This window comes from Cebus imitator, unplaced genomic scaffold (assembly GCF_001604975.1).
Source record: "Cebus imitator isolate Cc_AM_T3 unplaced genomic scaffold, Cebus_imitator-1.0 Scaffold520, whole genome shotgun sequence".
NCBI classification, from domain to species: Eukaryota; Metazoa; Chordata; class Mammalia; order Primates; family Cebidae; genus Cebus; species Cebus imitator.
Window position 1 is genome coordinate 1,435,035 of NW_016107835.1, and position 11,018 is coordinate 1,446,052.

Sequence of the window (11,018 nt, forward strand, 5' to 3'; positions counted from 1 at the left end):
AGAGATGCGATCTTGCTATGTTGACCAGGCTGGTCCTGAACTCCTGAGCTCAAGCAATCCTTCCATCTCAGCCTCCCAAAGTCCTAGGACTACAGGCACGAGCCAGCGTACCTGACCAACATGTGTTAATTCAATCCTCATAACCACCCTATGAGACAAGTACTTATAATCCTCTGAAGCAGGTAGTACTACTGTCTCCATTTTACAGAGGATAAAAGAGGCTGAGGAAATGGCTCAAGATCATATACTTCACATCACAACCCAATCAGCTGCTGCTTCTTGGATGAGGGACTGGGGTCTTACCCAACCCATATCCATCCTTTCTAGAATTAGATTGAGGGAGGCATCAATACTAGACAGGATCCCTCCCTCCTCCTTCATGCAGGCTTTTCTTTGGGCTTGCCTTTGCCCACATATTCATTCCCCATTTCCCTACCTCCATGGGTCTGGGACGTGTGTGGCTAGGAGACCACTAGACACAGAGTAGCTGCAGGAACTGCTTTCTATAAACACCCTCAGGGAGGACGCTTGAACCATATATATTGATCTAGAGTCTAGAAAAAACCGTCTGTCTTTCTCTACTGTCTAGGTCTCACAAATCTCACCAGAGGTACTTGAGTCAGAATATTACAGGGCCTAGGGTGGGCGAATCTGGGAGCCCAGCTGCCACCTCCCACACATCACAGATGAGAAAGAGAGATTCAGAGCAAACCAGCTTGGTCCCACACTAATCCCCTCCAGGGGTCCAAAATCCAGGTCTTTGGACTTATGTCTCAACATGATTTCTGCCAGGCTACCTTAACTTACTTCTTTTTGCCGGCATAGTCCTTCATGACAGAAAACATCCTCCTCCTAGGTTCTTCTAAAACAAGCCTCTTCAAGAAGGCCCACAGACAGACAGAAAGCCAGCCCTCCCACCTGTGCACAGGAGCAGACAAGCCTTCCCCTCCATCTTGCCCAGTCCCAACATGTATTACAATCAGGCTTCTAAAAGCCACTACAGAATCATAGATGTGAGAATGAAAAAGGAGAACACTCAGGAAGCAGCCAGCCAGCAGGAAAAGGACTCCACAATTCAGTTGGAAGAAGAGAAAGAAAAACAAATACAAAATCAATACCTCAGCCCCCAGAGCACCCATTCCATGCTGAGGAAGGCAAGAACATCTAAAAAGTGGGTCACGCAATTGAGCCAATCCCAAGATCCGCAACATCGGCGGAAGCAAACGAGTCGTTCTCCAAAGTGAGATATGAAAGCAGAAAGCATAAGCATGTATTGTTCACCTCCTCCACCCTGAGCCCTTCTCATCGATACACCAAGGCATTTGAAAACCTTCACATTTATCTTTCAAAACAACACCCTTCCCTTTATACAAATGCAAAAACTAAAACCCAAGGAACTGCGTCTCTACACTCAACTGACTACACAACCACACTGATCACAAACATCCCAGGAGGGCTCCACTTTGAAGAGAGTTTGAAATTGTGGGCTTAAAAAGAAACAAGTATCTTTGAACAGTCTTTCACAGTAAAAACTCAAGGGCAGCTATGACTTCAATCAACACGAGGATAGTAAGAGAAATCAAGTACAAATGTATACTGACTCACTGATAGTAACAGAGAAGAGGGGTTCTTAGAAAAATGGGGAGGGATAAGATTAAGAACAAAACTGTACTTGCAGTATGCCTGCTCATTTTCAAGAAGGAAACCTGTTCTTTTGGCACCAGCCCCACAAGTACCACGTGGCATCCCCTCAAGGGCAGTGAGCCGTAGGGGCCAGGGCACACATATCTGGGACATCTTGGACATGTATCATCTGGGTGCTAGTGAGCACTAGTCAAGCCAGCGTCGCCTAAAGGGGGCCATCCCAGGCCTGCATGCCAGTCTCCTGGGCATGCAAATTCCTCTGGCCATCAGGAAACACAATGGCTGCCAAGCTGAGATAGTCCCCGAGGAGACCAGAGGGTGAGGACTTGGGAAGAGGTGGCGTTGGCCCAAGCCTAGGCCAGCTGAGAGAGAACAGAAAGGTGAATTGCCAGTTACAGCGTGAGCGAGCGGGCGAGGGCAGACAAGCCCCATGGAGAAAAGCAAAGCAAACTTTCAGAGCAGTCAGACTGCCATCACCACCACCACCCAAGTCCTCTGGAGCACCCCCAGCATTCATGTTTTCAAAGAATTTTGCCAGCCCAAAGTGGGTCAGGTGCTGAAACCCAAAGGGAAACTCAGCAGACCCCGGCTCCCATGTAGTCAACCTGAAGATAATGCTGACTTTCTGGGGGTACAAGTGGCTTCAGAAACCTGCCCCACGATACTCAGAATTGGAGTTACCCTGAGCCATTTGCTTTCTGAAAAGAGCAGGGTTTGAAGGTGGCTGTGAAAGCCACCAAGTTATGTGGGGCATTGCTGTGCCTTCCCCAACAAGTATGTCAGCCTCAACTCTGGGACTTGTGGGCGATCCAGCGGGATAGAGGGAGGAGAGCAGTTTCTCGTGCCATGAGCTTCTTCAACAGCCATGACTTCATTCTTTGGCCATGACCCACAGTAAGAAATCCATTCTACATCATAACCCAGCACACCCACACATGTGTAAATAGATAGACATATATACATATAACTGAAAACGGTTGTTCTTTGAATTAAACAATACTTACCTTTACTGCATGTGGTGATACATCGGCATTTCTTATGCTATTTCCTTTTTCTTTTTAATGCTGGTTGAAACCCAGTAAATTGACTTCACATCTCAATAAAGGGTTAGAGTATGCAATTCTGAACAATCCCAGCTCTGCCACCTATCAGCTGTGTGACCTGGGACAAGATACTTAAGCTCTCTGTGCCTCAGTTACTTCATCTGTAAGGAGGGGATAATAATACCCACATCAGTGAGTTGTTCAGCAGATCAAAGAAATATTTCAAAAAGCACCTATAAAGCACTTAACAGTAACCACCTCCGAATTTCAACTGAGGGAAACTGAGGCTCAGAAAAGGAAAGCAACTTGCCCAGTGTTGCCCTGCTGGTAAAATGCATCGCCCAGCCTGGTACACTAGCTAAGAGCTGGAGCATTAGAGCAGGACCACACAGGCTCGAATCCCAGCTCTGTCACTTTCTTAGCACGTGGCCTCAGGCCTATGTCCTTAACCACAATGCCATACCAAGTTTTCTGTGGCATAAAAGAAGATAACATTCACATTAATTCCTCACTCTCCAGACAACTAAGATGTCCCCTGACTTGCCGGTTGTTCTGGTTTCCCCTGAGGCTGCCAATTTGGATAGCAGGTTGGATCCCCATCCCTTCAGTTTTAGGTGCACTTGAAGACGCTGGGGCTTTCTGTGCATCAGCCCCAGTGACGGACCCTGGAGACAACATGGTGAGCAAACCCAGCTAGGAAGCTTACAATTCAGTGTGGAGGAAGACATTAAAAAAAATACTCAAACTCATTCTTTCAACAAACATTTATTGAGCACCTGCTAAGTGCCAGGCACTGTGGCAGGCCTGCAGGAATACAGTGGTGAACGAAAGCAGACCATGTCCCTACCCCTCACGGAGCTTACAGTCTAGCAGGGCAGAGAGAGTCATCCAGCAACCCCCTAATAAAGGTCTAACTACAAACTGTGGTCAGTGCCTTTAGAAATGGAAAGAATATCCTACAATAAGGGTCGCTGGCCCAAACTGCAGGGTCAGGAGGGGCTTAAGGATGCTGAAAAGCAAAACGAGCAAGTCGGGGGGTAGGGCAGTGAGAGGCTGCTCGGGAACACAGTGGGGTAGGTGATGAATGCAGTCCCCAACAAGGTGAGTTTGAGGAATTCTTTGGGCCATCAGTCAAGTGGAGATGCCAAGTTTGGATACATAAAGCTAAGGGAAGAGCCAGGAGAAAGAGAAGGGCCAGAGGGTTAAGAGGAAAAGCAGCAGAGTATGATCTCAAGGCAAGGAAAGACGAAGTAGCAGTGGTCAACCACTTCAAGAGGAAAACCAAAAAACCACCTGCAGAATCTGGCAGATGCTGGGGGTTAACGCTTACATAGGGGTGAGCAAGTACAGAAGGCAAGTGCAGGCAACTCTTTGCAGGGGTCAGCAGTGAAGGGAGGGTGACGGGGTGCTGGCCAAGAGCAGGAGGGAGAGAAGGTGGGTCAGCGAAGACAGAAGGGACACTGGCACAGGTCAAAGTCAACAGAGGATCGAGCTAGGCCAGCAGAAAACCTGCCAGGAGAGAAAAGGTGATTGATGATGTCAGATTCTAGGGCAAGTAGCAGAAACTGGGACCCAGAGCATAGGAGGAGGAAGTGGCCTGAGCAAGAAGGGACTCCTCATCTTTAACACAGGGGAGGGAAGTCAGCATGCAGCCTTGGAGGCCACAAGTTGTAGGGGGTTCTATTGCTATGGCTTCTGTTTTGTTTTTTGAAGCAGAAGAGAAAGTCTGAAGGTAAAGAACATTTGAAAGAGTCACTGCAGAGAAGAGACAAGAGTGGATCAGAAAAATATAGAACTGCTAGGCAGGGTGGTCAATGACCCTCGACTGGTGGCAACGCTCATCTCCTCTGCCACAGGACATTCTCCAACCAAGCTTAGCACCTACTGGGCTGATGAGTGCTACGAAAAAGCTGGAGGACCGAGGACGTTGGGGTGGACAGGGTCCCCTGAGGAAATCCTCTTAGAACTTAGGGGTCAACACTGGAGGAAACTGCAAGAGGTATGGGATAAACATTCCTGGTGAAGTAAACAGCAGGGGCAAAGGCCCTGCAGCAGAAAGGAGTGAGGCCCTTTGGAATAACAGAAAGACCCTGGTGACAGGAGCTCAGAAAGAGACACTGATGTAAGACTCGAAGCCAGTGGAGGCCAGATGGGGGGATGGGATGGGAGGGTGCTTGAAGACCACAGTGAGGCTTTCTTGGTCTTTCTTTTTAAGAGAAATAGGACACTTCCCAAGAGTAGTGTCAAGTGCCAAGGAAGATCAGGAGGGCTTTTCCCCACACCAGCCCTAGGACTTTGGACTCTGGGAGCCTCAGTTTGCTCATCCAGGAAAGAGGAATTTAAACTGCTCTACTCACAGGGAATGTTGTCGGAATTAAATCAGACTTTGTATGAAAATACAGTACTCAGTGAAGTGCCTGGCGCAGAGCAGGGGCTCAGCCAGGTCTCATACAACAAACCCTCTGTACCCCATCCTACCACAAGCCCTGTGACATCTTAGGACCACTCTGCATCTTTTTCCCTGCTGAAACCTAGCACTGTGCCCAGCACATAGTAGGCCCTCAATAAATGCTTGTTGATGGATCAGATCATCTCTAAGCTTCAGAGTTATCAAATGCCTGGTCCACCAACCCAGGGAAAGCAGTCATTTGGGTTTGTTTCTGAACTATGTCCAGATGGATACCACAGACTTCTCCTATGCCCCCACCTGATGTGGCTGTGCTCAGTGCACAGTGGGCCTGCAGCCAACATTTCCTAAACAGGAAGCCCTCTATGATAGGGCTCCCACAGGTAAGGGATATCCCGAGATCCTCCACCATTTCCCAAGAGGGCTAGGTCACAAAGGGTGGCTATTCTTCAACAGCGCTGCAAGACACCGGCAGCACACAGGTTCTAAAACAACAAGTTGAAATGTACTCGCCAAGAAAGCCACCGACCTACAAAGAAACCCTTATCGCTGATCTTGCAATGAGCACCAACCTCCCCTTTGCAAGAGCTGAGATCGAAAGATAAAGAAGCTATCAAAAAGCCATCTGCCCACTTAAAATAATATCACAAGTCATGTTAGGAACCACAGACCTGGGGCCAGATACCAAAACAATTGTCTGAACAAGCTGCTTCAATTTCTCCTTAAAACCGCCCATGTATGTTAAAAGAAAAACACCCTCTCCACCCACCTTGGCCCTGCAAGGTTTTGATTTCTTTGTTCTCTGTCTTTTACACTCTTTAAAATGACCAAACTCCTTTACCCAAACTGTCGCATCTTACAGACAGGGTTCCCATGACGGCCGGCGGGGATGACAGCTTGGGAAAGTGATAGAAATGAAGGTGGCTCTGGGGCCCTGGACCTGCTCAGTATCTTGATCTGGGTGGTGGTTACACAAGTGCATACATATGTACAAATCCACTGGGCTGTACATGGAAAATCAGTACACTTTATGTAGGTATACCTTGATAAGCCAAAAAGAAAACAAAAAGGTAAAAGGAAAGCATGACATGCTGGGAACACCAAGAGTGAAATCCAGAATTTGCCCTGAATCATGCCAGGCTTTCTAGAGGATCCATAGTTTTTTTTTTTTGTTTTTTTTTTTTTTTTTTTTTGAGACGGAGTTTCGCTTTTGTTACCCAGGCTGGAGTGCAATGGCGCGATCTCGGCTCACCGCAACCTCCGCCTCCTGGGTTCAGGCAATTCTCCTGCCTCAGCCTCCCGAGTAGCTGGGATTACAGGCACGTGCCACCATGCCCAGCTAATTTTTTTGTAGTTTTAGTAGAGACAGGGTTTCACCGTGTTGACCAGGATGGTCTCGATCTCTTGACCTCGTGATCCACCCGCCTCGGCCTCCCAAAGTGCTGGGATTACAGGCGTGAGCCACCGCGCCCGGCTAGGATCCATAGTTTAAAAAAAAAAAAAATAGAAAAAAGAAAACGTCCCTGGCATTTCTTCCCTGGCCCTGTCACTCACTAGCTGAGAGGCTTTGAGCAAGTTGGCTTACCTCTCTGAGCTACCTGCTTCCCCTCTATTAAATGGGGATAATCATAGAACCTATACAATACAGCATGCATAGCAGGCCTCACAGAGAATGGATCTGATGTTCATAGCACAGAAATCAGTAAATGCTGGCCAGTTATCTTTTGCAGCTACGACCATGCTTCAGTTACTTTGCCCATGTTTGCTGCATCCAATCCAACCATGCAAAGTAACTGTCATTCCCCTTAGCAGAGGAAACGGAGGCAAGGCCACAGAGCTGATGGGCGGAGCCGAATTTAGCAGAGAAATTCAGGAAACTGTACATGTGACTCCCTAAATACTAACACTAGCTAACACCTGTATGATACTACTTTGAGCCAGAGTTGGTTCTGAGCACCTTTACTCGTATCCCATAACGTAAGTGCTAAAATTCTATTTTACAGATGAGGGTCCTGAGGCACAGTGTGGTTAAATGCACTGGCCAAGCTCACAAAGCCAATAAGCGGCAGGGCCAGGATTTCAACCCAGGCAATCTATGCCAGAATCCACACTCCTAATGCTGTAAGAAAAGCCATGCTGTCTGCCCCCTTTAGATGAAGTCTCAAGTTATGGTGGGGCTCACAGGTGGGTGAGTGGGTGCTTGCCTGCCTGCTCAGTTACCCAGTCACATCTGCCCACCAGCCCCGAGCCAGACTTTTTTCTCAACTACTCACATCCTAAGGCCTTACCAGATCCCACAAATGTCTCACTGCAGCCAGTGGCTTTTGACCAAGCATACACATACAAGGTCCAAAAAGCATTTTCCCACTTCCATTTCCAGTCCTCCCAGGAGCAGGGAAATGTGTGCATTTTAAGGAGAATCTAGTGATCCCAGGCCAGACTTAGGTGACCACAAAAAGAATCAGGCCTAGCTGCTGCCCCCAAAAAAACTCATAGTTGGATCGAGGAAACCTAGGGAAATCTTCTACCAGGGCCTCCTAGGGTATAACTGATTATTTCTTCCAGTCCCTGAATGATCACAGGTGGTGTGGCCAAAAACAAGGGACAAGAACTTCAAGTTCTGTACCCATCTGGTTCTCTCTCTCCCAGAGCCACTGCTTCCTTGTGAGAGCATGGGCTCAGCCCCTCACCTCCACAGGAGGACTCAGAATAGACTACAGCATAACAGTAGAGTACACAGGTTTCAAGGTCAGGCATGGGTGAATTGGAAGAGCCAGATGCCATCACTGCCTCAACCAGTTTCTCCACCTCTGGAACCCTGGTTTCCTGCTCTGTCAGAAAGAGAATCAGGTCTACCCTCACTGGCAAAGCCCTTGGTCCACACTACATCACTGCAGTTCTCTCCACTCTAGCACACTGTTGATCATTCACACCAAGCTCATTACCACCCCAGGACCTCTGCACTTGCTGTTTCCTCTACCTAGCACACCTTTGTTCCATATATGCACGTAACTGCTCTTCATCATTCAGTACTGAAATGAAACCTCCTCAGAAAAGTCCTCCCTGTTCCTTTTTCTACAAACTCTCCCCCACCTCCCCACCAGATCTGTGCGTAACTCTTCTTTATCATCATTTAGGACTCACCTCCTCAAAGGCCCACCCTTTAACAGCATGTCTAACACAGACATTCCCTCCCAACCTAACCCCTTACTCCCTTCAGCAGCTAACTTTGTCCCTATTTATCCTATCTGCTTCCTCGCTTGTTTGTTCAAACTGTCTCCCACAGGAGCCTGTATGAATCTTTGAGGGCAGGGTAGATGTCTGTCTTGTTCAGGGCTTTACAGTGGAACTCAATAAATGAATGAATAAAACCCCAGTTAAACAGTGCCTAGCACATGTTTGATCTCCATCACTCTTTGACTAACTGACTCAATGCACCCTCCTCCCTGTCCTGGAGAGCAGGCCTGAGGGGTTCCTGGGTCGGAATGCTTGTCCTCCATCCCAGACACAGCCCTGCGTTGGCGGAGGTGGCGCTGGCTGACATTACCTGCGCCTCACCGGCTTCATGCAGCTCTTCAGCTGCCTGGCCTCAGCCTCCACGGGACCCTGGCACTCGGGCTGTGGCTCCAGCTGCTGCTGCTGGGGCAGCCCTTCGGCATCAGTGGGTGTGGGAGCGGGTGCGATCCGGAGCAGGACTGTGTAGTTGCGGCCGTGGTTGTTGGCCCAGAAAGTGCCCTCGGGGGTCTCATAGCGCACCACGAAGTCGAGGCGCGCCCCATCGCCCGCGCCCTCAGCAAAGGGCAGCTGGAAGGCAAAGCGGTCAGTGCGGCCGCCGTCGTCGGGCGAGGAGGCGGACGCCTGGCCGGGGCCCAGGCCGAGCCCCGGATCCAGGATGGGATCTCCTGCTCCTGTTCCTCCCGCTCCTGCCCACGGCGGGCTGCGCGGGACGTAGCGCGCTGGGTGGTCGCAGAAGGAAGCCCAGCCGTCGTGTGAGGCCCGCACGTGCACCGCCTTCTCGAAGGAGCGGTTCAGCACGCGTACCAACCCGCGCAGCACTGGCGGGCGGCCCCCAGGCACCCACACCCCGGCACCCCCGGGGACCGCTCCAGGAGGCGGCAGCAGCGCCTCCAGCTCCACCATGACGCGCCCCAAGCGCTCCAGACGGCCCGGCGCGGGCGGCAGCGAAAATGTGGGGACCAAGTAAAAACCCCCGCCAGCGGGGACGGGGCACAGCGGCGAGGGCTCGGGGCAAGCCTCCTCTTCCTCCTCCCCTTCATCCCCATCCTCGCCATCGTCGTCTTCGTCGGCCCCGCCGCCGCCGCCATCTTGCCCGGTTGCCGCCGCCATCTTGCCCGCCCCGGGCCCGCCCCACGGCCGGTAGCGGCGCAACTGCGCCAGCGGCAGCCCCAGGGCCTCGTCGGCGAACAGCACCCTCCGCGGGGCCACCGCCGCCTCGACCGAGGTGCGGGGCTCACCCGCGGCTGGCGAGGGGGGCGCAGGATGCCGCAGCGGGGGCTCCACAGGGGCCGTACGCGCCATATCGGCGGCGGCGGCGGCGGCGGCACCGACGGCACCGGCGGCGGGACCGGCGGGGGCAGGGCCTGAAGGGGCGGGCAGCCAATAGGAAGGCCAGCGCGGGAGGATACGGCTCACGGGGGCGTAGGCGGCGAGATGAAGACAGGTATAGCAGAGAGCCAATGGGCAGCCACGCGCGGATGACGTAGCAGTGAATTGAGAGCAGGAGAAGCACGCAGCCAATGGGGATGCCCGGGAGTGGGCGGTGTAGGGGGCGGGATGATCGGGGAATCAATGAAAAGGCCGGAATAGGGTGGTGCGGGATCCAGGATGAAGATAGCAGAAGCAGGGAAGCTAATGCGGAAGTCTGAGCGAGAGCGACATGTGGGCGGTGGGAAAAGTGGAATGGCTACAGGCAATGAGGGCAGCCGGGAAGTAACGCAGAGGCCCGAAAAGTGGGAGATCCCGCGGGTTGCGTAGGCAGTGGAACAGAAGCTAGAGACAGAGAACAGCCAATGAACAGCCGCGCACGGAGTGACGATAATGGCTACAGCGAGCCAATTGGGAGTCTTGTGAGCGTGCACTAGGGCTTCAAGGGGCGGTGTCGAGGAGGAACTAGCCAATATGAAAGCTAAAAAGAGCCCAAGAGGCGGGTGTGTCAGCGGCCACGGAGGTGGGACCATAGGTGGCCGAGCCAATGGAGGTGGAGGCTGAAGGCAGGAGTGAGGAAGAGAGATGGCGGATAGCCAATGAGAGAGCCAGGGTGAAGGCGGCGAGCCCTCAAAGGGCAGTGCTAGTATGGCTTGAACCAATGCCGAGGCTAGAAAGTGTAGTAGGATGGAGGGTGGGCTTGGGGGGGGGGGGGGGGGGGGGGGGAACAAAGCCGGCGCGGATGGTGTAGGTGGTGTGAAGGGAGGCATGAGTAGCCAATAAGAAGGCCAGAGGGGAGGCTGCTGTATAGGCAGAGTCTGAGCTATCGGGTGGTCGGATTAGGAAAAATGTGCCTCTCAGGGATGGGGTTACTCTCTCCCTAACCCTCCGTGACTCCCTGTTGCCCCAGGAATACCCAGAGGCCCTGAAGGCCTAGACCACACCCTGGTGTGTGACCTAAGAAAGTGAAAAGGACTCTCCTGTTGCAGTTACTTACTGGGTCCTCCCTGCCCAACTCCAACCTTTGCCACAAGCCGAGAATGCCCCTGATTGTTGGCTGGGCGCCGTGGCTCACAACTGTAATCCTAGAACTTTGGGAGGCTGAGGTGGGCAGATCACGAGGGCAGGAGTTCGAGACCAGTCTAGCCAATATAGTGAAGCCCCATCTCTACTAAAAAATTAAAAAATTAACCGGGTGTGGTGGTGTGCGCCTGTAATCCCAGTTACTCCGGAGGCTGAGGCAGGAGAATCGTGTGAAC

The 11,018-nt window shown here is 51.7% G+C and overlaps 1 protein-coding gene across 3 annotated transcripts in view; it reads right to left on the reverse strand.

Annotated features, from left to right (window-relative positions):
• Positions 1-11,018, reverse strand: part of PPP1R3F (protein phosphatase 1 regulatory subunit 3F) — a 20,797-nt gene that overhangs the window by 9,194 nt on the left and 585 nt on the right. The window contains exon 1 of one of the 3 annotated variants that reach the window (XM_017514219.2): positions 8,642-9,868. The exons of 1 other annotated variant lie outside the window; for it this stretch is intronic. In XM_017514219.2, coding sequence (XP_017369708.1) covers positions 8,642-9,633 — 992 coding nt within the window. In that variant the 5' untranslated portion in view covers positions 9,634-9,868. Of the gene's footprint in view, positions 1-8,641; positions 9,869-11,018 lie in introns of those variants that run through there. One more of the 3 variants, XM_017514220.2, reaches the window with a different exon arrangement.